At 47.7% G+C, this 27,906-nt stretch overlaps 1 protein-coding gene across 1 annotated transcript in view; it reads left to right on the top strand.

The window, feature by feature from the left end:
* madd (MAP-kinase activating death domain) overlaps positions 1–27,906 on the top strand; it is a 196,347-nt gene that overhangs the window by 62,413 nt on the left and 106,028 nt on the right. Inside the window, exons 6-9 of the mRNA XM_055649954.1 lie at positions 1,504–1,617; positions 11,031–11,111; positions 19,221–19,399; positions 22,096–22,333. Of these exons, the coding sequence (XP_055505929.1) occupies positions 1,504–1,617; positions 11,031–11,111; positions 19,221–19,399; positions 22,096–22,333 (612 nt within the window). The remainder of the gene's footprint in view (positions 1–1,503; positions 1,618–11,030; positions 11,112–19,220; positions 19,400–22,095; positions 22,334–27,906) is intronic.

Raw genomic sequence — 27,906 nt, forward strand, 5'->3', positions numbered from 1 at the left:
TGTTGATATCTTGTGCATTGCAACTACCTTTAAGAAATTCAGCTATGTTTTGTACTTCTTCAAGATCTTTGTTAGCTAAAATTCCCCTCTCACATTTTCCTTGTATGTCTTTACCTACATCACCAGGAACTTTAAGTACAAAGTACAGCAAGTGAAGATGTAAACAACTGAGCAATAGTTGTGCTTTTTGACTTCTCCAACACTTCCAGCCAACCTTTGATGGTTGACCTGCCTCCAGTTTACCGATGACCACATTGGCAACATATCTCCCCACAGCATTGGTTGTCTTGTCTATTGAGATCCATATTTTGATGCATGCAACTTCATCTCTAATCTTCTGCACAACAATGTTGAAGTTGCTGTCAACATAATATTTCTGTAATGATGACTCGCTCGATATAGGTTCCTTTGTGTATTTCCCTTAAAAACCTCTGAGAGATTTGTTTTCCAATTTCCACAGTGGAATTCCAGCATCAATTAATGCTTTGCACAGATTACTCGAAAACTCAGATTTGCGATTGGAGCCAGCAGTAAAGGTTGTGAGGAGATAAGCTTACGTATTTCTTACCTTCAGTTTCTCTGCCGTCGACTTGTGTTTAGCTGTCTGTACATGCTGGGAGACAAAATATTTATTCGCATGATTCACTGCTTTCTCACATGCTTTGCAAAACTGCACACAGTTGTCTGTAGTGAATACATCACTCCCATACACTCACACCAAATCGTTCAGATTTTTACAAGGCGTTGACGACTTTAGGCATTTTGACGCTTGCAGGGGTAGATCCTACAGGAGCGGGGATGCAGACCTCTACAGGCAGGCCAAGTACAAGCTGAGAAGAGGAATCAGAGCTGCCAAGTAAAGGTACTCTGAGAAGTTGAGGAGCAAGTTCTCAGCAAATGACTCATCTTCAGTGTGGAATTGCTTGCAAGAAATCACAAGTTACAAGAGGAAAAAACCCTGCTCCTTGGGCAATCGTCAGCTGACCAATGACCTGAACGAGTTCTACTGCAGGTTCAATTAACCCTGGTACCCCGTACCCCACACCCCATCCCCAACCAAAACTTCACACCTACTCACAGCTTGACTCCAGTTTGAAAAGAGTCAAACATTGACTCCATCAATCCTTCCCCCACCTGCTCCTCCCCAATGACCACTTCACACCTACTTAAAGCATGACTCCAGTCTGCAGACTGGACCCTTTCCCATGCACCCCTCTCCAATCACCACTTAACACCCAATTACAGCTGGGTTTCGCCCTGGCAAAAAAAAGGCTGATTGAGGCACTCAACCGTGAAAAGGGCATTATCTTCCTGAAATCATCAAAAAAGGCATGAAAAGGCATTTATGGCAAAATCCTGGCTCTAATTATAATCATGATAGATGTGTATGTTGTTAGGTGGGTTTATACACTTTGCAAAGTTTTCCCAACAATAGTTTACCACTGTAAATAATAATGCTTATATAATTGTCAGTAACAAGCAACCATTCTCTTTTTTTTAAAGTTACTTCTAGCTCCGACCCCCTACATCATTGGAGTTCCAGCCAGTTTCCTCCTTTATAAGGCTGATTTCAAGATGCCGGATGATGTGTGGCTAGTTGATTTGGATGCTAACAAGGTGAGATATTAGCAAACAGGTGATGAACAAAATATGATGCCAAGTGAATTTGGAAGGATATGGCTTCATGGGTTGGGCATGATAAAAATATTTGTGGTGAGGGTGTTGATATTTATTAGTTAGCTGTTTATTGATTATTGTTTCGGGTATTTTCAGTTTGCTTCGCTCCATTACCAGTAAGGCTCTGTACCATTAGTCCGTTGCCCAGTACCTTGTGTCTGGTAAGGTAGGGCACAAGGAATTGTCTTGGACTTAACTTATTACAGTTTGTTTAAAAGATGGCGACTAAATTTACTGACGAGTCAATGATAGATACCTTAACTTAGAGAAACAGTTTGGAAACAGGCCCTTTGGCCCACTGAGTCCACTCCAACCAGCAATCACCAATACACTAGTTCATTGAAACTTTATTTCTGCGGTTTTCCTCCGAATCGCATCCTCGTCCTCTCGTGCGGCCTACCGTCGGGACTGGAGCAGCATTTCCTGCCGGGACCGGCCGGGACTACAGCTTCGGCGGCGGCACATCGCTGGGACACCATCATGGAGCGGGCGATGCCTTACCGGGTCGCCGTGTGGTAAGCTCCGGAGTGCTGCGGAGCTGCAGGCGTCCAGGCGGCGCTGGATTTAAAACATCGTGGAGCCTGGGATCCGAGATCGCCAGAGTCGGAGCTCCGACCAGCGCGGCCTGAGGACTTCGGGTGCCGCGGTCTCTGGGGAGGGAGCGGCCGCTCCAGACATTTCCAAGCGGCTGAGGACTATTTTCACCCGACGCCGGTGTTCCATCTTCCTGGCAGGTGGGCCTATAACATCGGACCTCCGTTGCGGCGACTGGCTGTGGAGGCCTCAAATAGGCTCGACCTCGGGTGGACTAGGAGAAGGAGGAGGACTGGACTTTTTGGTGCCTTCCCTCACAGTGGGAAGTGTTGATTCTGCTGTTGAATCAACACTTCATGTTGAATCTCCAGTTCATGTTGAATCTACAGTTTAAATTCCATTTGGAATATTTTGGAGGACCAAGAAACCAAGAACCAAGAACCAAGAATCCTATAGTGTATTGTGTTTTTTTTTTTCTTCTTTTTTTATTTTATATGGATGGATGGTGATCTAATTTTTTTCTCTGCAAAGCACTTTGGCTTCAAAATGATTTGATTTAAAAGTGCTATATAAATAAAAATTACTTACTTACATTGTCCCACACACAAGGGGCAATTTACAGAAGCCAATTAACCTGCAAACTTGGGATTGGTCAGGAAACCGGAGCAACCAGAGAAAACCTACGCATTCACAGATAGAACGTACAAACTCCGCACAGACAACATCAGGATCTGACGCTGTGGGGCAGCAGCTCTACAACTGTGCAAATATAGATAGAAAGTAATTTACAAAGATTACATACAAGGTCTGCAAAGGAATACAGTGCCCTCCATAAACCTTGCCTCTACTCCACAATTTGAGATTTGTAATAGAACATTGTCAGAATTTAATGGAGGCTATTTTTATACATTTTGGTTTCACCATGTAGAAATTACAGCTGTGTTTATACATAGTACGCCCATTTCGGGGCACCATAATGTTTGGGACACATGGCTTCACAACTGTTTGTAATTACTCAGGTGTGTTTAAATGCCTCCTTAATGCAGGTATAAGAGAGCTCTCAGCACCTAGTCATTCCTTCAGTCTTTCCATCACCTTTGGAAACTTCTATTGCTGTTTATCAACATGAGGACAAAAGTTGTGCCACTGAAAGTCAAAAGCCATTATGAGATTGAGAAACAAGAATAAAACTGTTAGAGACATCAGCCAAACCTTAGGCTTACCAAAATTAACTGTTTGGAATATCATTAAGAAGAAATAGGCTGTGGGCCGAGGAGCTTTTTGGATGGATGGATCCAAAAGATGGATGCTGTGGAGGATCAGTCGGGCTGTCGGTCCGCCGGTGGAGGGTGAGAGTGGTCGGACGGCCAGTGAGTGATGCGAAGGGTTGGTCGGGCAGTTGGTAGGCCGGTGAGTGCTGCGAGGGGTCAGTTGGGCAGGTGGTAGGCCTGTGAGTGCTGCGAAGAGTCAGTTGGGCTGTCGGTAGGCCTGTGAGTGCTGCAAAGGGTCGGTCGGGCAGTTGGTAGGCCGGTGGATGCTGCGAGTGGTCGGACGGTCGGTGAGTGCTGCGAGGAGTCGGTCCGGCTGTCGGCCGGCCGGTGTTGCACCGAGCGAGCGGGTGGACTGATGGAGCAGCGCTATGGGGGTGCTGAAGGAGGCCCGAGCGGCGTGCAGGGCAGTGCTGCTCCCCAACATCATCACCACAACGATCCAGAAGGGCATGCTGGCCGAGGTGGACTAGCTGAGCGGCCACACGTATGGAGCTCGCAGCGGGTCCCAAAGCGGCTCCACCCGTGGGCAGCTCTGGAAGGGGGGCGAGTTAGGGTTAGTATAGGGTTAGGCATTTTCCTCTCAGTGGAAGATCCCTTAGCCTTCCCCCAGCCTGGCACTGCCCCAGTCCCACTATGACCGTGACCTCCACTCTGCACACTGGCAGTCAGTGGGGTTCAGTAAACGTGGGAACCCAGAAGAACTGCCCTCACCCATTAATTGGGCTGGTTCAGGAGCCGGACCTCTGCAGCAGTCTCATTCAAAAAACACACACAATTATATTAATTATATTATTTTTATATATTATAATTATATATGATTACAGTCATATTCACAAGTCATAGATAGATAGATAGTATAATAATATAGTTTAAATATTCTGCAACACGGAAATAGGCTCCCCAGGATCCCCTATTTTTTTTATCTAATTTTCTAATTAGTTTAATTAATTAATGTGCAACTTTTGGCACTGACGAGTTATGACTTCCTTCTCAATTATCTATTATCTATCTATCTATCTATCTATCTATCTATCTATCTATCTATCTATCTATTATATAAAAGTCTGTGGCTGCCGCCTGCCGTCTGTCCGTCCGGCTGCCGGCTGCCGGCTGCCTTTCTTCCTTTTGATTCGTTTCCATCGTGTGATGTCACAATGCCCAATGCTCACAGATGTCCAATAGGACTTTCTTCCTTTGATTCACTGCAACTCCGAAACCAGACGCAGAATCGCCGACATCTTTTCCATTTCGGTAGAGATTTCACTTTTCTTTCTAAGTATCCGCTCCTCATTACATTTTGTTGTGTTTAAGTACACGTTTTTAATCAAATCCTTCTCCCCCCCCCTGCACTTAGTTTCTATGTTTCCCTCTCCTCACCCTGCTCCCTCTCTCACCCATCCCTCTCTCCCCCACCCCTCTTACCTCTCTACCCCCCACCCCCTTCCCTCTCTCCCCCTGTCCCCTTCCCCTCTGTCCCTCTTCCACCACTCCCCCCTACCCCTCCCTCCCCACTCTTCCACTCCTCTCCCCTTACCCCACCCCTCTCCCTCCCCCACCACCCCTCTCTTCCCCTCCTTTCCCCTCTCTCCCCCCACCCCTTCCTCCTACCCCTCTGTTCCTCTTTCACCACTCTCCTGTCCCTCTTCCACACTCCCGCTACCACTGTACTCCTCCCCTCCCTCCCCACTCTTCCACTTCTCTCCACCTTCTCCCTCTCTCCTCACCCCTCTCCCCCACCCCCTTCCCTCTCTCCCCCACCCCCCCTTCCCTCTCTCCCCCACCCCTTCCCTCTCTACCCCACCCCTTCCCTCTCCCCGCCCCCCCCCCCCTTCCCCCTATCCCTCTGCCCCTCTTCCATCACTTTCTCTACCCCTCTCCACCCTCCCTCCCCACTCAGCCACTTCTCTCCCGCCTTCCCCCTCCACTCTCCCTCCCCACTCTTCCCCTCTCTCCCCCCACCCCTCCCCTCTCCCCTCCCTCCCTTCTTCCTTTGATTCATTGCCACGCCCAATCCAGACGCTCAATCTCTGAGATATTTTCCATTTCGGTAGAGATTTTGCTTTTCTTTCTAAGTATCCGCTCCTCATTTCATTTCGTCGTCTTGAAGTACATGTTTTTTTAAATCAAATCCTTCTTTCCCCCCCCCCCCCCCCCCCCCCCCCACAGTATTTCAAAAATAAACAGGCTTCTCCATTTACATGTCAGCTTCCAACACACTTCGAAACAAAGTTGCAAGAGAGGAACACTGAACTTTTCACTGCTGCAGCAGGCAGGGGAGGGCTCCAATCTTACATTTGGGAACGGGCTCAGTTCCAATGGAGGAGACGGGTGCATGGCGGAATATTGGGTTGGGGGATCACACCATTGGGGGAGCAGACCCAACGGGTCTGCACTTGGTCTAGTATATATATAAAACTCAAATCAGTCCGCCTGCAGTACGGATCCCTTCCTGCCTTTCGATTCGTTGACGGCTGCTCCTTCCTCAGCTTCCAACACACTTCGAAACAATGTTGCAAGACAGGAACACTGAACTTTTCACTGCTGCAGCAGGCAGGGATTTTTTTTAAAGAGGCAGGGCAGTGCTGGAATCTTACTTTTGAGAACGGCTTCAGTTCCATTGGAGGAGACGGGTGCATGGTGGAATATTGGGTTGGGGGATCACACCATTGGGGGAGTAGACCCAACGGGTCTGCACTTGGTCTAGTTAATATATAAAACTCAAAATCCATCCGTCCGCCTGCAGTACGGATCCCTTCCTGCCTTTCGATTCGTTGACGGCTGCTCCTTCCTCAGCTTCCAACACACTTCGAAACAAAGTTGCGAGACAGGAACACTGAACTTTTCACTGCTGCAGCAGGCAGGGAGGTGCAATTGAGGGAGGCAGGGGAGTGCTGGAAACTTACATTTGGCAACGGCTTCAGTTCCATTGGAGGAGACGGGTGCATGGTGGAATATTGGGTTGGGGGAATCACACCATTGGGGGAGCAGACCCAACGGGTCTGCACTTGGTCTAGTTAATATATAAAACTGTGTGCCTGTCGCCTGCCGTCCGTCCGTCCGGCTGGCGGCTGCCTTTCCTCGTTTTGATTCGTTCCATCGTGTGATGTCACAATGCCCAATGTTCACATATGTCCAATCGGAATGGATCCATTTACATATGCCTTTGCAGGAGCCCCAGCCCATGGTGAACGTTCCATTGTGTGATGTCACAATGCCCAATGCTCAAAGACATTCTTGCCATAGAGGGAGTACAGAGAAGGTTCACCAGAATGATTCCTGAGATGTCAGGACTTTCATATGAAGAAAGACTGGATATACTCGGCTTGTACTCGCTAGATTTTAGAAGATTGAGGGGGGATCTGATAGAAACCGATGTTGGGGAAGTCCAGAACAAGGGGGTCACAGTTTAAGGATAAGGGGGAAATCTTCTAGGACCGAGATGAGAAAAACATTTTACACACAGAGAGTGGTGAATCTCTGGAATTCACTGCAACAGAAGGTAGTTGAGGCCTGTTCATTGGCTATATTTAAGAGGGAGTTAGATGTGGCCCTTGTGGCTAAAGAGATCAGGGGGTGTGGAGAGAAGGCAGGTACAGGATACTGAGTTGGATGATCAGCCATGATCATGTTGACTGGAGGTGCAGGCTCAAAGGGCCGAATGGCCTACTCCTGCACCTGATTTCTATGTTTAAGTTTCCCTCTTCTCACCCCTCTCCCTCTCCCACCCATCCCTCTCTCCCCCACCCCCCTTCACTCTCTACCCTATCCCCTTCCCTCTCTCCCCCCGCCCCCTTCCCCTACCCCTCTGTCCCTCTTCCACCACTCCCCCTACCCCTCCCTCCCCACTCTTCCACTTCTCTCCCTCACCCTACCCATTTCCCTCCCCCACCCCTCTCTCTCTCCCTCCCTTCCCCCTCCCTCCCCTCTCCACCCCCCCCCTTCCCCCTACTCCTCCTCCTGACCCTCCCACTCTTCCACCTCTCCCCCCCTCCCACTATCCCTCCCCATTCTTTCCCCCCTCTCCCCCCACCTCTCTCTCCCTCCCTCCACCACTCTTCTTCCCCTCCCTCCACACTCTTACCCCTCCCTCCTCCTCTCCGTCCCCATCCCTCCCCCCCCACATCTCACTCCCCCTCCCCATCCCTCTCTCCTCCCTCTCTTCCACTTCACCTCTCCCCCTTCCCCATCCACTCTCCCTCCCCCACTCTTTCCCCTCTCTCCCACCCACCCCTCTCCCCTTCCCTCCCTACTCCCCTCCCTCCTCCCCTCCCTCCCCATCCCCCCCCCCCACCCACATCTCTCTCCCCATCCCCCTCTCTCACCCCTACCCCGTTCTCCTTTCCCTCCCAAATCTGTCCCGTTTCCTCCTCCTCCTCTCCCCTCCCCCTCCCCTCTTCTCCCCCCCCCCCCTCCCCCCCCACCTGTGTGTTTTGGGGGTGGTTAATGTGAGTGTGATGCCTCAGCACCCCCCCCCCCCCCCCCCCGCAAACGCCGTTGGGGAAACAGACCCAACGGGTCTGCACTTGGTCTAGTATTTTATCTAAATCTGTGCTAAATTTAATGTAGTTCCAAGACATGGGTCACAAAAGTTGATTTCTAGACCCATTTTTGATGCTCGGCCCACAGTCTAAAAGAGAGCACAGGTAAGCTTACTAATCGCAAAGGGACTGGCAGGCCAAGGAAGACCTCCACAGCTGATGACAGAAGAATTCTCTCTATAATAAAGAAAAATCCACAAACACCTGTCCGACAGATCAGAAACACTCTTCAAGAGTCGGGTGTGGATTTGTCATTGACCACTGTCCATCCAAGACTTCATGAACAGAAATATAATGGCTACACTGCAAGATGCAAAGCACTGGTTAGCTGCAAAAATATGATGGCCAGGTTACAGTTTGTCAAGAAGTACTTAAAAGAGCAACCACAGTTTTGGAAAAAGGTCTTGTGGACAGATAAGATTAAGATTAACATATCAGTGATGGCAAGAGCAAAGTATGGAGGAGAGAAGGAACTGCCCAAGATCCAAAGCATAACACCTCATCTGTGAAACACGGTGGTGGGGGTGTTATGGCCTGGGGATGTAGAGCTGCTGAAGGCACTGACTCACTTAACTTCATTGATGATACAACTGCTGATGGTTGTAGCATAATGAATTCTGAAGTGTATAGACACATCCAATCTGCTCAAGTTCAAACAAATGCCTCAAAACTCATTGGCCGGTGGTTCATTCTACAGCAAGACAATGATCCCAATCATACTGCTAAAGCAACAAAGGAGTTTTTCAAAGCTAAAAAATGGTCAATTCCCAAGTGGCCAAGTCAATCACCCGATCTGAACCCAATTGAGCATGCCTTTTATATGCTGAAGAGAAAACTGAAGGGGACTAGCCCCCAAAACAAGCATAAGCTAAAGATGGCTGCAATACAGGCCTGACAGAGCATCACCAAAGGATATGCAACAAAATAGTAAACATTACTATTTTAATTTACATGACATTGCTGTGTCCCATACATTATGGTGTCCTGAAATGGGGGTGGACTATGTATAAACACTGCTGTAATTTCTGCATGGTGAAACCAAAATGTATAAAATTGGCCTTTATTAAAATCTGACAATGTGCACTTTAACCACGTGATTTTTTTCTATTACACATCTCAAATTGTGGAGTACAGAGGCAAATAAATAAATGATGGGTCTTTGTCTCAAGCATTATGGAGGGCACTGTATAGGCAGTTTGAGTGAACGTGCAAAGACGTAAGTGGAATGATTGTGGGAAAAATGTGACATGGTTATATAGCATATACAATCACCCATGGTGACCAAGGTGCCTTCATGAACTGTTCCTATTTGGTTCCATTTGACACATATTTAAACTTTTCCTAATCATATATCTTGTTAAAGTGAGTTTTAAATGTTGTAATTGCAACTGCCTCTACCATTGCCTCTGGCAGCTCATTCCATATACCCACCACCCTCCTGCGTTTAAAACCTGTTGTTCAAAATCACTTTAAATCTTTCCCTTCCAACCTTAAACACTTGCTCACACGTTTTAAACTCCCATACACTGGGGAAAGGACTGTGACCATCCACCTATGTACACACCTGGTCTCTATATAACTAAAAGTCTTCGTCTTGTTTGTGCCCACGATGTATCTCTGTGTCAATTTGGTTCATTCCTATCTTCTTCCGAACGCTAGGCCACTGCCTTCCCATTTTCACTCATCCTACTCACATTTTCCCCATGGTGGCGATAAACATCTTCCCGTCGCATTTTCACCTATATTTCCGAAGTTATTACATTTTAAAAACAGCCAAAACCGCCTTCTCTGACAGTTTCCAGCCTCCTCACAGTGATGATGTCACAATGTCTCACAAAGTGCACCAATCAGAATGGGCTCTCAAACTGGCTGCCGACTGCCACAATGACATCACAATGGGACGTTGCCAACGGTAACAATGGGCTCAAGCTGGATGCCAACTGCCACAATGACAGCACAATAGAACGTTGCCAACGGTAACGAGGTTGCCGCCCCTCTACCAATGGTGAAGGGTGCTCATCAAGTTCTGCTTGCATTTTGGTCCCACAATCCTGGTGTTTGGGCACAAGGCAGGGAAAGAGAGGGGGGGGGGGGGGAATCTCCCTGTCGGATTGCTGCTCACAGACAGCACTTTTTCCAGGAGCTTCCAGTGATTATGTCACAATGCCACTCACACTGCACCAATCACAATGGGCTCTCAAGCTGCTGACTGCCACAATGACATCACAATGGGATGTTGCCAATGGTAACGAGATTGCTGCCCCATGATCCTGATGATTGGCCACAAGGCAGGGAGTGTGGAGTGCCGATCGGGGGGAGGGGGAAATCTCATCGGCCACCCACCCATTCCCTGCACCCCACCCCCTCCCCTCCCGTGATGAACGACAAATCCGCACCCCCCCCCCCCCCCCCCCCCATGCGTTGGGGGATGGGGCCCCATGGGTCCCACTTGGTCTAGTGATTTTATAAATCTCTAAAATCACCCTCCCATTTTGCTTTGCTCCCTGACAAACCCAGCCTATCCAAGCCCTCCTTTCCAGTAACACCATTGTGATCTTTACAACTTCACTAGCTTAAGCACATCTGCACACAATGCACCACAAGTGTGATCTTATCAACCTCTGTAACATGTACGCAATGTCCCGACTAATGAAGGCGTGTGTTATACGCCGCCTTCAACACCTTGTCTTACTGTGCCACCACTTTGATCGAACTATGTACTTATAATCCATAGATGTCTCAGGGCCCTAGAACCCTGCCCTAGTTTAAGTTACCAAAATGCATTACTTTGCCTGTTTAGTTTTAAAAGGATGGAGAATGCAGAATCTTTCAACATTTTTAAGGCACTGGTGAGCATAAAGATGACAGGCAACTGATATTGCAGACGAGAATGCAATTAGATATGTGCAGTTAACTTACCATGTCTGTTAGAATCTGAATTCACATCCATATTATATCCTCTCCTGTTTTAGGCTGTTTGTCTGACTTGTATTTAAAATATATTTGACAGGTTATTGCCCCAACTAATGCAGAGCTGTTGCCTCTTATGCCTGAACCTGAAGCCACTGAGCTAAAGAAGCATCTGAAGCAGGTAAGAGGTGGTTTTGATCATCTAAGACCATACCACATGAGAAGTTTATGGAAAGAGTCTGGAGGGCGGGAGTTGAGGTCTACCAGGCTCCCATTGTTGATGTGGTTACGACCTGCCAATTTCCATGTTGGATGAGCCAGCACATCCTGGGTTGATGGTGGGTAATCTGCCATGCTGGGTTGGGTGGTTGGAGAAGGTCCCAGCTATCCAATTTTATGGTCTGGACTGTTGCCTTGGTTGCCTTTACGGGCCAGATTGCAGTGAAGTCCCATCTCTTTGGGTGGTGGTGCAGCATTTGATTTTCAGCGATTGCTTGTAGTGGATAGAAGTAGTTTGGATTTTGATTGATCTTCATTGAGTGGTGTGACCTTGGAAAGTTTGCTTTGATTGAAAGGTGCCCAGGTTTATCTTGTAATAATTTTTACTGTTGACTGTTTGAAAAGTGCATTCTGTGTCTGTCTTCTACTGCACCACCATTCCATATTGTTCCTGCGCAACAGAGAGGAACTTCTTACAAATGCTCCCTGACCCTTTGCTGGTATTGTTTTACCTGGTTATCATCATGAGGATCTGTGCTCGGGTACTCAGTGAATGTTACCTGCTTATCCTGGACAATATTTGGGATACTGAGGACCTCACTACTGGACCAGATAGTTCTCAGATGGTGCTGTGTTTTAATCACTAGCACTTTGCCAATTGACTGGCTGGCACGTCAGCAATGGTAAAGCAAATCTGAGAATTTGCTATTGCCCATTATGTTATGCTTTTCTAGCGCTCATCTGTGTTCCACAAGGTAAAGGGGAAAACCCTGGCTATTTCATGGCCAATGCGCATTTGGTCAAGGAATTAATAATTATCCGAAATAATTAATTTATTCCTCTGTCAATTCTGCCAAACTATAACTAGATGAGCTATTGGGACGGTAGGGTGGGGGGTTGGTAGGGAGAGGGTGGGAAGATAGTTACTCCTGAATGCTAAGATGTGCTATCTCACTGCCCACCACTCCACCCCACTTCCCTGCAATGGTCTATAGTCTGGGTTTATTCATAATAGTACTATCATCATTTGCGTGTATTTAATTATTTATTTCTCAATGCATTTGTGTCATCAGTAGCATTTGAAGGTAAACTTGATACTGACATGGGGGCAGAGCATGAAACAAGTGGAGCCCATCTGTGTTTCAAATGCTCGGCATGCTGGCAGTTCAATGCAGCATAAGAGAGGTTTTGTGCTATGTGGGTGTTGAATGCACATTGGATGCATGAAATTCTCTCTGGGAATGTATGGAAGTGCAGCACTCAGTGCTCCCTCAACTCATTTCTTTGCACTGCTCTCTGTGCCAAAGTGAGGGGGACACAACTAATACTCTGGCAAATGCAAAACCAGACTGCAAGCCTGACATCACTGAGTCTTGAGTTAAAGCTGTGAACATGCTGCTTCCATCAGAAGCATTAGCTGCTGTTAAGTCTGGAATTTAGATGTGGGATTGCGGTAAGTAGGCCAAAGTAGATTTGATTGTGAGGTGAACCTATTCTCATTGCACCCATTGGTCAAGTGTTAGAAGCAAGTGGGCCACAAGCTGTTCACTTCCCGTCTCCGTCTACCCTCATGGCCTCCCTTCTTTGATGCTCTGCTCTGTTTAGACCTTCATTTTGACAGTAATTTATCTAGCACTCTTTCTCAGCCGTTTCTCTACTTGTATGTTCTAGTAATAGATTTTCCTTTTGTCTGTGTCTCCACAATTTTTATTCCTCCTGTTGGGGCCTCATCCTCATGGCTGGTTGGCTGCTGTGTTGGTGTTGTCATGGTGTCTTCCATCTTGTCCTTAACCGTCCAGTGTTTGGTTAGCTTAAGTGATATCATGCAGCAGGAACTCGTCACAGCAGAGAAGGTGGTCTATTTTAAAATCTCTTTACTGCTTTCTTTCTGCTGTGATTTATTTTGGGGACTGCTTTTGGCTGCTGACTGAAGGCGAGGCAGGGCCATTGATAACACTTCACCCGTCCCTCTCTGAACTCCCACCATCAGCCTTGTGAAATTTGGCAGCCCCTCTGCCGCATATCACCAACTAGGATTTTGGTGGGCAACAATTACTTCAGCCTACCCTTCAACTTCTCCATCCCACTCGTCCTGCCCTGTATGCCCTGCATCTCACCACTCCATTCCTCCCCCTCCATTCTTGCAGCTACCCCCACGCCCCACCCCACCAATTCTACCAGCTGATCCCTGGTTCTCAGCCACTCTTCCATCAGCCGCACAGACCTCATTCTCCTCCTCCCAAAGGATTGCCCTGCTCTTCTCTTACCCCCCTCCCCTCCACTGTCCAGTACCAGTCATGCACACTCTCCACCCTGCATCTGTCTTTATTAGCTCTCCAAGCACAAGCTAATGCTCCAAGGACTGTCAAATTCAACAGTGAATTTCAGTTGCAATTTATATTTTGGCTTTAAGATGAATTTTTGCTATTGCAATTGACGGGAAGCATGCACTTATTTGTGGCCCTGTCTGAAATGCTTCTGCCAAATGACTTGATGTGCATGCTGGTGGTGTGCAATGATTTCACTGAGATATCTGAGATGTTGGTACTTTGCAAATATAAATGTTTTTTCGAATATCTAATATCTGTCATCAAACGGCTGATGACTGTAAGCACGTGTAATCAGTTTGCCATCTTAGGATGCTATTAGTGCCAAATTGACTGTGTAGGCAGTGCACTTGCACCATACCCAAACTCCATTATCATCTTGCATGTCTTGCTTCTGTTTGCTAACAATGAATTAATTGCCCACTGAAGTCAGGATCGTCCATACTTGGCCAGCAATATCCTAAATTACTGTAACTACTAGATTCTGCAGTTAAAACATGCCCAACCTCAAATTACCCTTGTTTCATCTTCTCTGCATGTTTTTGACTTGTTCATGAAAGGTTCTTGGAACCTAGCTAACTGAACTGTGTTTGGAATGTCAAGCATGTTTCAGCCTCAAATGGCTGACCTACTGATCACTGCCAAGGTACATACAGCATGATTTGATGCCGAGTCAAGCTCCTGCCCAGTGTCTCCTCAACACTTGGGTTCAGTACCAGTACACTGTCATGTAACACTCCCAGAGCTATTTATCCCAGCTTAGAAACAAATGTAATGTTAACTTGAGGTGACAGAGGATGTTCTGCCTGTTTGGCCAGCTGTTCACACTTTGAGAACTATCTCTTCCCTACCTGAGATCTACTTGCAGTGTGTCTTCTGTGCCGATCTGCAGTGAGGGGCGAGGATTCACTGTAGGAAATTAGTATGTTGCCCACACATAGTGGTCAGCCAATAACTGTGAAGTTTTGTGATCTTTGTCTCAAAACTAGGGATGTTGGCTGTAGAGAGGCTCCTAGCATTGATTCAATAATCTTTCCATCAGCTCCACAGCAGGCACCGTAGGACTCTGTTTCCAACTACTTATCTCTGTCGGTATAAAAATATGGCAAACAGTATTCTGGAAATTGCTTGGCATCCTTAATTTGACTTTCACATCTGGATGGCTATTGTGTTACGGGAAGTGCTTTGTTTTCCAATTATTCTCTGAGAGTGGCAGTTTGTTTTGATGGCTTGGGGGGAGGAGGCAAATTTGCTGTACAGGCTTGTGGAACATCTTGAACTTGCCGTTGGGAAAGAATCCTCAGCAGTGATAGGGGTATGTTTACAAAAATACCTTGATGTGTGTCAAGCTTGTACAGTCCCCAGCTGGCCAAAGATGGTCTTAGTAATGTTAGTTTTGGAAAGAAGACGTTACAGGTTGAAAAGCTGATAATTCACCTTCACATCTAGAAAGGTATCAAGATCCCAGTGAGATGGGGGTTACACAGAAAAGCTGGAGAAACTCAGCGGGTGCAGCAGCATCTATGGAGCGAAGGAAATAGGCAACGTTTCGGGCCGAAACCCTTCTTCAGACTGATCAGGGGTGGGGGTGGGTGGGGACAAGAAAGGGAAAAGGAGGAGTAGCCGGAAGGCTGGAGGGTGGGAGGAGACAGCATGGGAGCTGAGGAAGGGGAGGAGACAGCAAGGGCTAACAGAATTGGGAGAAGTCGATGTTCATGCCCCCGGGGTGCAGACTCCCCAAACGGAATATGAGGCACAGATGGGGGACAGTTAGAGAGGAGGTTGTGAAACTGTCTCCGGAGAGAAGAGGAGAACTTCTTCAAGGTAGGCATATCTTGAAGAGATAACGCAGTAGAGTGTACACAGTGTTAAAGAGGGAACTGCAGATGCTGGAGAACGACCAGAAAAGCTGGAGAAACGGGGTGCACAGTCTATGGAGCGAAGGAAATAGCAACGTGGGCCGAAACCCTTCTTCAGACTGATCAGGGTTGGGTGGGGACAAGAAAGGGAAACCGGAAGGCTGGAGGGTGGGAGGAGACCATGGGAGCTGAGGAAGGGGAGGAGACGCAAGGGCTAACAGAATGGGAGAAGTACAGGCAGACTCCCCAAACGCTGAGGCACAGATGGGGGACGGAGAGGAGGTTGTGAAACTGTCTCCGGAGAGAAGAGGAGATTCTTCAAGGTCATATCTGTGAGATAACGCAGTAGAGTGTACACAGTGTTAAAGAGGGAACATCTGCAGTTTCCCTCCACTGTGTACACTCTACTGCATCTCTTCAAGATATGCCTACCTGAAGAAGTTCTCCTCTTCTCTCCGGAGACAGTTAAACCTCTCTCTAACTGTTCTGTGCCTCATTCCGTTTGGGGAGCTGCACCCCGGGGGCATGACTTCTCCCAATTAGTTAGATTGCTGTGGTCTCCATGCTGGACCCTCGCCTTCCGGCTACTCCTCCTTTTCCCTTTCTTGATGGGCCTGTTTCGGCCCGAAACGTGCCTATTTCCTTCGCTCCATAGACCAGTTTCTCCAGCTTTTCTGTGTTCCTGTTTATCTCTAAACTAAGCCTCTGAAAGATGGGGTTGGGACAATGACGTGCCCTAGTTCAGCATCATTTTGGACAGTTGAACAAGTTGGCCCACTTGATCTGATCAGGTCCAGTCATCTTATTGTGAGGTAACCCGAGCACACAGATAGAACTGCACTAGTCAACCAGAACACCATATGGCGGCACAGTGGCGTAGCAGTGGAGTTGCTGCTTTACAGCACCAGAGTCCCTGGTTCGATTCTGAGTACAGGTGCTGTCTGTACGGAGTTTATACATTATCCCTGTGACAGTATGAGCTCCAGTTTCCTCCCACATTCCAAAGACATGCAGGTTTGTAGATTAATTGGCTTCTATGTTGGATAGAGCTAATGTATTAGTGATTGTTGGTCTGCACGGACTCGGCTGATGGGCCTGTTTCCACGCAGACCAGTTTCCTGTTTATCTCTAAACTAAGCTAAAATAAAATAAAATAAATCCTGAGGCTTCATGGTGAGAAATTCAAGGCACTTGTTCATCAATGAATGAGCAATCCATGCTGCTTTCTACACTTGTCCTACTTTTGACAGGCAGCAAATTTGTAATTGCCTCTGTCTGAGTCTGAAGAAGGGTCCCGCCACAACATGAAGCCTATCCAATATCCTTCAGGGATGCTGCCTGACCTGCTGAGTTACTCCGTCACTTTGTTTTGTAAACCAGCATCTGCAGTTCCACAAAAATTTCACTATTGCCTTGAGACAGTTGAAGATATACTGGAATTCTAATGGGATATCTTCAACAAGGGGGAAGAAGAGAATTTGGAAAGATTAGTATATGGATCTTCCCTGAAAAGGAAAAAGACATTCACTGCCTGTAAAATTTCCATTACTTGACGTACAACTGTCTCGAAAATGGTCACAATGGTGATATTGTGCGGGTTAGGTGCAATTTCTTTTGACAGAAAAAATGTCTTGCTCAAATGTTCATCCGTCAGCTTTGAAGTTTTCTGTGGAGGTGCTGTTCAGGTTTTGTGCCCAGTTTGTCGTTTTGGCACAGCAGACTTGGAAGATATGGTGCAGGAAGGAACTGTCTTCAGTCTGAAGAAGGGTTCCGATCCAAAATGTCACCCTTTCTCCAGAGATGCTGCCTGACCCGCTGAATTACTCCAGCATTTTGTGTCTATCTTTGGAAGATATGGTATCAGCTACTGTTTCTGTTACTGGATTTTGAAGGATGAATTTATATCTGTGGCCTCTGCTTTATGTTTCAGTTGAGTAGTCGCAGATTGACAACATTGTGCTTAAAAACAACATTGACCCAGAGGTGGTTACTTAGTTTAATTAATTATCATGTGTACTTACCTAGGTACAGTAAAAAGTCAGGGAGTCGAACCACTGGAATATGATGCATCATAAGTGACTTTCACTCTGAAATAATTATTTCTCATGTCCCATTTACCAAATGTTAAATTTTCAAAGTCTCCACTTATTACCACAATTTTGATGTTGTATGGTCTGTATTCAGTTTCCAGCTTTACAGCCTTTGGTGGCTCATTTTGGAAATTCAGACAAGTAGATGAGCTGTTGTCAAATCAACTGGTGACAACAGAATATCCAGTGGATTTAGCACATCCTTTATTCATCATTGTCTTGATTTTGGCTGTTGCAACAAGTAGGACAGGATGTCGCTCAGTGAAGCTTTGCGTCTCATTGCTAGCTTGATTCAATTTATAATATTTTCTTGCATTCCTCCAGGTTATCTCTGTTGTGGCACAAGCCATATGTCCATAATTGATTTATGGTCTGTCCCAAGGTTCAACGTGGCAATGACAGTCAAGAGAATGTCAGTGTTTGCATCATGGATACGTTGCAGTGGTATTGCAAGTGCTACCATTTCTGAAGATAATGGTTAGGTTAAGTGGATAATGTGCTGTAAGTTTGCCGAGGAGGAATTAGCTTTCCCAACTTTTCTTTTCCATTATTGGCACGAGATTGGATTGTAGTCCAACTCTCTCATTGATGTTAGATACAAAATGCTGGAATAACTCAGTGGGACAGGCCGCATCTCTGGAGAAAAGGAATGGATGACGTTCGGGTCGGGACCCTTCTCTCATTGATGTTATCTGTGGACTGCATTATGAGATTACTGGCATGGTGTTTGCCATTATAGTCATACTCTCACCGTGATGCATCAGCTGCTGAGGGTCAGGCAGAGTTGCTAGAGGGTTGTTCAGTGAAGTCAAAGCCTGTAATCTAGTTGCCAATGGCGAAACTAGTTCCCATAAATGTTCCTCCCTTCATCCTGCATTCCTATTTGGAGAAGTGGAGCTGTCCTCCTTTCATTTGGTCATAATCTGTATGGTGGACCAGCTATTTTGCAAGTTCTCTAGATGCAAGGGGAAGCACAGTGTTGGTTAGATAAACTAAAGCCTTATTCGGACTATCACAGCAAAAATGTTCCGGTCAGTTGCAGCATTGGCTGGATATTAATAGACCTGACTTCATGTCGACTATTCAAATGCTAGAGTAGCTACTACTGGTTAAATGCAAAATAAAGCTCCTAAAATATCCCGGCAAACACTCAGGTCGGGCAAAACTGGTTATGTAAAAACTACTGCCTCATCAAACCATACAAAGGCTCCCTCTGCACTATCCTATCAAACAAGCCAGTGCATTGTATCCCCTCTGACACTGCTGGCGTCTTAAAATATGTATGATGCTGTGAAGTGAAATTGCTTCAGTTAAGGTCCCCACACAACATTGGTTGGGAATTCAGTTCTGTTCTATTCACTGTTCTGATATATATGTTTCATTCCCTGAGACAGCACGGTGCTTCCTCCCATGAGCATTGGGCGTGAAGCAATGGGAAGTTGGATGTTTCGTGTCTGACAGTCTTGTTGCTAACGTGTTCTTCCCCACCCCACAACACTCTTTTTGCGAGGCACTGCTGCCCCTGTCCATCAGGATGGTGGTAGTGTTTGGTTTTACAAAAATGAAAGGTGTGGATCTGTTTGATGGATTGTGAAGAGGGTCACCTGTCTGTTGGGAGATGTGGAGACAGTGTGCTGCTTGTGCTTGGGGATGGGAGCGGTGCTGTCCTGTCACATAGTTTGGCCAGGGAGGTGGGGGACTGGCGCTGTGATGGTTTTGCTATCACTGAAGTGAGCTGGTCTTGGGATTGAGCTGCACTTTGCTGACACTGCTCTTGTACCTGGTCCTGTGACAGGCACTGGCGAGCATGAGTTTAAACACTCAGCCAATCCTCAATCTGGAAAAGTTCAACGAAGCGCAACAACTGCCTCTACTGACTGGGCGGGCCCGGGAAGAGCAGACCTCCACTCCATCCACCGAATTCAATCCCCTCATCTACGGCAATGATGTCGACTCTGTGGATATCGCCACCCGGTAAGTTTTCCCTTAGACACTCTGCAGATGTTGTGTCTCATAATGTTTTTGTTCCATGTGGTATCTCAAAGCCAGGTAAAACCTCACCAAGTTTGATAGAGCCATTACTGCACTCCTCAATTAACGATTCCCTTCAATTACATCAAAACCAATAATGCAAAGGGTTTCCAGTCGTCTTCTTGACCAGATCCATGTCAACTGATAGTCCTTCAATTGTGCAATTAACGATCTCAAGTCCTCGTTTAGCAGACATTTTAGCCACTATCACAGTCATAGACTCATACAGGCCCTTTGGCCAACCTGCCTAAGCTGACAAGATGCCCCACTGGTCCCACCTGCCTGTGTTTGGCCCATATACCTCTAAACCTTTCCTATCCATGTACCTGTCCAAATGTATTTTACATTAGTTGTTTGAGTACCTGCATCAAGTACCTCCTCTGGCAGCTGATTGCATAAACCCACCTCTCTCTGTGTGGAAAAGGTTGCACCTCGGGTTCCCAGTAATTTTTCCCCTCTCACCTTAAACCAATTGCCTCTGGTTCTTGATTCCCCATTTCTGGGTAAAAGACTCTTCATCTAACCCATCTATTCCCCTCATGATCTTGTATACCTCTATAAGATCACCCCTCACTGCACTTCAAGGAATAAAGTCCGAGCCTGCCCAGACTCTCCCTGTAACTCAGGCCCTCGAGTCCTGACAACATCCTTGTAAATCATTTCTGCGCTGTTTCCATCTTAGCAACATCCTACCTATAGCAGGGTGTCCAGAATGAACACAATACTCCAAATGTGGCATCACTGGCATCTTGTATAAACAACTATACCATAACATGACAACTTCTCTATTCAATACCCAGACTGATGATGGCTAATGCACCAAAATCCTTCTTGACCATCTGATTTACCAGTGACGCCACTTTCAAGAACAATGTACCTGCACTCATAGATCCCTCTGCTTCATAACATTTCACAATGGCCTACCATTCATGGTGACGAACCTGTCCTGGTTTGACTTCCCAAAATGCAACACCTCGCCCATATCGGCATTAAACTCCATTCGCCATTCCATAACCCACTTGCTCAACGGATCAAGATCCTGTTGTAGTTTTTGTTAACCATCTTCACGATCTACGATATCACCCACTTTAGTGTCATCTGCAAACTTACTAATTATGCCTTATACATTCACAACCAAGTTGTTATTGATTATTCCATTGTTGATCCAATCTAAGATGTGTGACAGTGGCGCAGCTGGTTTGAGCTGCTGCTTGACTACGCCAGGGACCTGGGTTCGATCCTGATCTTGGGTGCTGCCTGTGTGGGGTTTGCACAGGGTTTCGGCCCGAAACGTGGGGTTTGCACATGAGTTTCTCCAACTTTTTTGTGTAACCTCCCTGTGACCTCATTGGTTTCCTCCGGCTGTTCCAGTTTCCTCACACATCCCCGAGACATGCACTACTGTGATTTGCCCCTAGTGTATAGAGAGTGGATGAGAAAGTGGGATAGCGTAGAATTAGTGTGAACAGGTGATCAATGTGAATTTCGGGAGCCAAGCGCCTGTTTCCATGGTGCATTTCTTAAGTGTTAATCTCCCAGTGTACCTCACCAGTCCAAGTCAGTAGGAACAGGAAGGAAACTACACAAGACCACAAAAATAAACGTGTGGTGAAAATAAATTTTATACAGGGATAACAAGCTGTCAGCATGGAGTTCCTGCACACATCCTATCCTGAGCACAGAAACAGCCAGTGCTCTTCTTTCCACTTTTGGTTTTACAGCAATAGCCACATCATTATCTCCATGGCGAAGCCATGCCATCTCTGCTCTTGTTTACTCGCTGCTAGTCACTTCCTAACTGCAATCATGTATTGGAAAATGTGAAGCTACTCCCTTACCACCACCCACCATTCTATCCAATGTCTGAGCTCACATTGAGTGAAACGAGAGTGGAACATTCAGTGCCAGGTTAGACTATTTTCACATAAAAATGGCCTTATATATTTTGTAATAAGTGGATCTGTCTGTGTGAGATTGGCATTCTCATGTCTTCCATTAAAGTGTGTAGTAGGATGAATGACATTGAGTATGTGCTTTGTGTGACTGCATCTTCCGCCCGGGAGATGGCTGGGTCCGGTGGGGTCGAATGATTACCCCCATTTGGGTGTCTATCTGCATGTGAAGGGGGGTGGAGGGAAGGTAGACAGAATATGGAGTGAAGCTACAGGGAAAAGAGGATGCTGGTGGTAACGATGGTGATCTTGTGTGGAATGACAGCCAAGGTGCCGAGAGACGTTGGGCGGGTTTTGTGCGGGGTGCCTTTGGGGGGTGGTTGTTTTCGGGGCGCCTGGGCTCGGCTCCAAATTCAAGCTCTGTAGGCTGGTGGTGGTGTCGGGGCCGGGTAAGGTGGGCGACATCAATCTTCGACTAGGCGGGATCTATCAGGGATTATTATAGTTTAACAAAGGTCTTATCTGGGCGGGGACAGGTAGTGGTAGTCAATAAATAAACCAACAGCCAGCAGCAACACAAGGCCCCCGACCGCAGTTGGTACCGGAGGGCCCCCCACCTGTCCGAGCTGGCTAGGTCTACGGACCAGGAGGTGGTTGTGGAAGGGGCCTATCCGCCACCGCCTCGAAGACAAGGGCTATGATAAGCATCCCGACCTTGGGTGACATACACCCGCGATGCGGTATTAGCGGGGCCCGGGACCCATACCGAGGTCCGCTGGGGCCTCTCGTTCACCGATGTCGGCAGAGACCGCGCGACGCACTGACTCGAACCCCTCTAAAAGGGATGACTCCGCGTCCTCCGGCCTGCCAAGGAAAGCCCGGCCAGAACAGCGACATGGCACAGCCCGCTAATGCCATGGCCCGGTCCCTGGACACAGCGGCCCCGAAACACAGTGGCCCAAATGAACAACAGTCGCAAATGGGGGTAAGGATAAAGAGACGACGGCCTTTGTCCCGGGTGGTGGGGAAATTGGAATGATTGAGGGCTAGCATTGTCAGGGCGGGAAAGGGGACAACGGGCGTTGGACGCGCAGAGATGTGGGGACAGAAGTTGGCCGAAGGGCCCGGTGCTTAAGTGACTGGAATCTAGCAGAGCTATGTACAAAGGCCAGGACAGTTCGGCGAAGTGGTGCAAGATATTAGGTTCGTGGGCTCGCAAAGCTTGTGTAGGATGGCCCCAGTCGATGGCACCAGCCCCAGGAAGGAACCAAACGGGAGGCCCCGACGCGGGCTGCGGGCATTGCCTCCTCCATGGAGGTGCCGGGCGCCATTCATAACCACGCAGGCCGTTGGCTGTCTCACTGGGGAGGATGGTAATGAGAAGACTGTGGTGCCACTCGGGGAGGAGGGAAAACATGGCAACTAGGCCGACAGAACGGTAGACCCACAGCAAAGCGCCTGCCAGGGTGATACGGAGGAATCGGCGCAGATGGGGGACGCAAGGACCAGCAGCAGATGGGGGACAGCTGCAGCGGCACTTTAATTAACAGGCTAGCATTCGGCTGCAACAAACATAATTGTACAAGGATGTTTGAGGCCACAGCGACACGAGGACCGAGAACAAAATTCCAGGGAAGGGCCCAATGTGGGGGGGCCAACGAGCAGAACGAAGTTTAAACTGCTCTCACGGCCTGACGTCACAATCCCGCAAGCGGCCTGCAACTTTTCTGGGGCCGAGCGATCTAAAGCCCCGGAACCCACTAGCGGCTTTCATCCACACACCCCGCAAGGCAGAGCCCGGGGCCCAGGCTCTGATGCGTAAGCCCCCCCGCCCCCCCACCACAACCCCAACTTCCCACAGACGCCGAGTGAACCTTCCTCCCTACTCACCCACTTATCGATGCCCCGTAAGGGTTAGACGTTGCCACCCGGAAAAAAGCTAGGCTATCTACCGGTTGTGTCCCTACATAAGGTTGGTACTGTCTCAAGAGCGCCCCGGATCACGTAAGGTTCCAGACAAGAAGTTAAGCTAGCCCCTCTCCCGACAGCACGGAACAATACTAAGCCAAGCAAAGCAAGCGGTACCCTCAGACGGCACCCCAGCAAAGCGATCCGACGTGCCTGAAGGACGAGGGGAGGGGGGGAGCACAGGACAGTCCGCCATAAAGTGATGGATCACGCAGACCCTCATTTGAAATGTGCCGTCGACTACACAAACACAGTGTGAGACGTTGTTAGAAAAAATCACATGGTTGTAAAGGGCACTTGGTCACCTAGGGCAGTGTGATATGACATTTTGTTCACCAAAAGGACGCGGGTGAACAGATGCCCCCAGGGCAGAGGACACCAGAAGGGGTGGGACCACAGCATGGTTAAAAGGAACCAGGAACGACTCAGGTATAGGAGGTTGGGGATGATGCGGGGCATGCAAGGACGCTTGAAGGCGCCACTAAAGGCAGAAACGCGGGGTTCGTCTAGGGATGGGGCGCGCCCGCGTGGACGCAGACCCCTTGGGGGCGGGTGCTGGGGGGGAGCCATCCCCTGCAGTGGGGCTCTGCCGCTACGCAATGCGCGATGGGGGGAGGGGGGCAGATGCGGGGGATTAACTGGTCCCTCACTAAGGGAGCCCGGGGGGAGCGGGGAAAACTCCGGTGTTGACGGTACGAGTATGTTGGAGATCAGGGCTGTGCTGTAGAAACCGCCCGCAATAGTTGAGCAGTTCTGTGGAACATTGAACAGAGGGTAGATGTCACACCAGAGGCACGGCAGAAGTCATGTTCGACACCAAGCCAGATGGTATCAGCATGAAGAGAATGACAAACGGACGTGAGCACCAGACAGCCCAGCAGACGCCCCACCACTGTTAAATGGGAGGGCACAGAGAGAGTGGTACGTTGGGGCTTAGGCAGTTCCGCTCATCCTCCCTACTTGGGGCTCGGTGCTGCACGCTGATATAAGTTAGTTGGGGGTCGCATGTGTCCAGGAGAGCTTGGTGGGCCAAAGAGCGGAGGGGGGGACGCAATGGAGGGGACGTTCCAATGGGCAACCGGGTACACAACGGCTCAATCACTATTTATTAGGATTTTAGAACGGCTCAACCCATATTGATTATCATCTGTCAAGGTACCTCCGGAATAAGCTAGGGCTAAAAGTTGCAGGGGACAGAGTCTTCAGAACAAAAGCGCACCTGACTCCGAAGAAGGGGTTAGATCTGCGGAGACCAAAAGCGATGAGAGCTCAGCGGTAGGCAGCAGCACCTATGGAGCAACATGGTACTACAAAACCGATTGCGGGCCAACACACGTTCAATTGGATGGGGGGGGAGGGAGAGGGAGGGTGGGGCAGGTGTGAGAAACGGAACAGGAGTCACCGCAGGACTAGAGGACGAGAGTATAGGGAGAGGCACAGCAAGGGCTAACAGGGCATACCACACAATGCCTGGATAAGGTTCTGCACGGGCGAAAATGTACTGTAGAGCAGAGGGAATCTAGGAGTGCAGGTGCAAAGCGCCTGAAGGTGGTGCTGCGAGTTAGATTGGTAAGGCAAAAAGACTTTCCGTCACAAATTGGCCTTCACACACCAGAGTATGAGTGGGAAGGTGGGGAGAATCATGGTAGCGTTGTTAAAAAATGTGAGTGCGAGCCAAAAATATTAAATTATTATAGAATTTCAATTCGGCGGTGCTCTGTAGGTTAAGAACATGGACACGAAAGCGTTGGGAAAGGGTAACAGCAGAAAGAAGTAAATTACGAGATGTGGGCAGCCTGAGGACTCCTGATAAGTAGACAGGGAAAAGATTAGAGATCAGGTAGGGCTGCTGTGTCCTATGTGAAACGCAGGAGCTGAACTAAGAGGTGATCTTATGAGGTGCGATAAATAGCAATGGGAATATTTGGTAAATTCACATAATCTTTTGTCCCAGGGTAGGTGATCGAGTAAACCAAGAAAGGCCAATGGAATTTAAGGGATGGGGGAGAAAAGCTTTCGTTGGAAAAGCGAGGGGTAAGTCCTATTTCACTCCAAGCAGGTCGGGGATGATAGAAACAACGGCCAGAAGAGAAAAAGCTGCACAACAAAAAATGCCAATGTTACCGGCAGACAGCTCTGTAAGGAAGGGGGGACTATTTGGGTATCGACCCTTCTTCATGACTGCGCAAGGAGGTAGAGTTGCGAGCCAAACACTAATGCCCACCTTAAGCACCAGCAGCTATGGACAGACATAGATAGGACAGGGAGTTGTAGACAGTGAATGAACACAAATGCTGCAGTTAAGAGAACCTATGTGACCAACTAAAGATGGGCATGTGTGGCCTTAGGTTGTGGGCCTTTGGACCGAATGACTCAAGATGACTGACTCTGTCGCCATTTCACACTATTCCCAATTAATACACTCCTACCCATCATAATGTTTCCAGCGGTGTCCGAAGTCCATTCATTGCCTCTTTCGTTACGCTTTAGTATATCCGAGAAACTATGCTAATCATCTTTAATGTTATTGCTAGCGTATAATAATTCAATCATATTGTCATATTTTCTCACCTTATATGCCTTGTGTGGGGGTTACCCTCTGTTTTTAAAAGCTTCTCGCTGCCTACGGAATCTATTGCATAATGTCTTGTCTTTGAGTGTTAAAGTGATCCTTTGCTTCAATCGTGTACAGCACAGGTACGGGGGTGTGGGTGTGGCTCGGACACCTAGAATCTTGTTCCTCTTTGGAAGTAAAACCTCCATCTGCCGATATACCTAGAATGCCTGCAGTAACGGCTAGTTCCAAACCAGACATGCTTGACTAGGTTTTCGGGCCCAATCAACTTTCGCCATAACTCTACCCTATCATGCCATCTGTCAATCCCTTTTCTCACATTATACAGGACAGATCTAATTTTTCTTGCGTCCCTTTCCAGGTGGGTGCCAGGTTCACATTTTATCTATCTCTGTGGTTCCTTTACCTTCATCTATCCGGGTTTATTAATGACCACAATAACCGAGTCCAGAATGCGCGTCTCTAGATAAGGCTCACGCCAAGCACTCTAGAGAAACCATCTGCTGTCACTTCCACGCTCAATGGTGGGTTCCCGTACGTTTTCTGACTGTGGGGCAACGTTCATGTTACATTGCCTATAGATGGGATAAGATGTCATGTTTTTTTTAAATGGTTTCGCTGGATGTACGGAAGCTAGGTATGTTCTTCTGGGTAAACGCCCGATTAGTATTCAACGGGAGTTGATTGACATAGAAACATAAAATTGTGCAGAGTAGAAGCATTCGAAAGACCCTGTGCGAAGCCGCACGGGGCAATTCAATATTAATGGCCGATCAATAATGCACCAAGCAGTAGCCCTACAAGAACCTTCTCTCCATACGCCAAAGAGAGACCCCGTGCGCCAAAGGCCACAGATCTACTCCCTCCTAAAATCGCGGCCATGACTGAGCCCGACACCACATCTGCTGCCAGGAGAGTTCCAGATGCAGACCGCTTCTCTGTGGGAAAAAATGCGCTCATTTCGTTTTTAAGGAATGCCCCCCGTTTCCTTAAGCTGTGACCCCTTGTCCGGGCGTCCCCACATTGGGACGCAATCTTCCTGCATCTAGCCTGTCCAACCCCTTAAAAATTTCGTAAGTTTCTATAAGATCCCCTCTCCATCTCCTAAATTCTAGAGAGTATAAACCAAGTCTACCCAGTCTTTCTTCATAAGACAGTCCTGACATCCCAGGAATCAGTCTGGTGACCCTTCTCTGCACTCCCTCTATGGCAATAATGTCCTTCCTCAGATTTGGAGACCAAAACTGTACGCAATACTCCGTACGCAATTTAAACGTGCTATATAAATAAAATGTTCTTACTTACCGTACCAACCTGATTTTCCCAGTCCTCATGCATATTGAAATCTCCCATGATCACTGTAACATTGCCTTTCCTATATGCTGATTGTATCTCCTGATAACTCCCATCAGGGTATATTTATCCTTGTAGATTCTTTGCTCTTCCCACAAGGATTCTACATCTTCTAATCCTTTGTCACCTTTTGCTAAGCACCAAATTTAATTCCTTACCAACAGAGCTATCCCACTCCCTCCGCCCACCTATCTGTCCTTTCAATAGGATGTGTAAGCTTTGATATTTAGTTCCCAGCTCCGATCCTCTTTCAACCACGTCTCTCTAATGCCCACAACGTCATACCTACCAATTTCTAATTGCGCTACAAACTCATCCACTTCCTTCTGTCTATCCACTATCAGAGGAGTTCAAAACAATGTAAGATGGGAAATCTGATCAGATAAGTTGACAAAGCTGCTCGGATTCATATCGATACTTGAGTTTCCAGTCCATAAATGAGTGTGAAAATGGGACATATCTGTGAAGTATGATAGTTCATTCTGCTGGCGACGTCTGCCAGTGCAGGCAAGATGGCCTTTTCAGAGAGGCAACCAGTAGACATTTTGGGGTAGCTGTGTGTAGTATAGTCAGTCCTGAGATGTGAGAGGATTTCCTATCTTGTACAGCATTTGATAGTAAAGGTAGTTAGAATTGGCCAATAGACAATAGGTGCAGGAGGT

This window comes from Leucoraja erinacea, chromosome 18, assembly GCF_028641065.1.
Source record: "Leucoraja erinacea ecotype New England chromosome 18, Leri_hhj_1, whole genome shotgun sequence".
NCBI lineage: Eukaryota > Metazoa > Chordata > Chondrichthyes > Rajiformes > Rajidae > Leucoraja > Leucoraja erinaceus.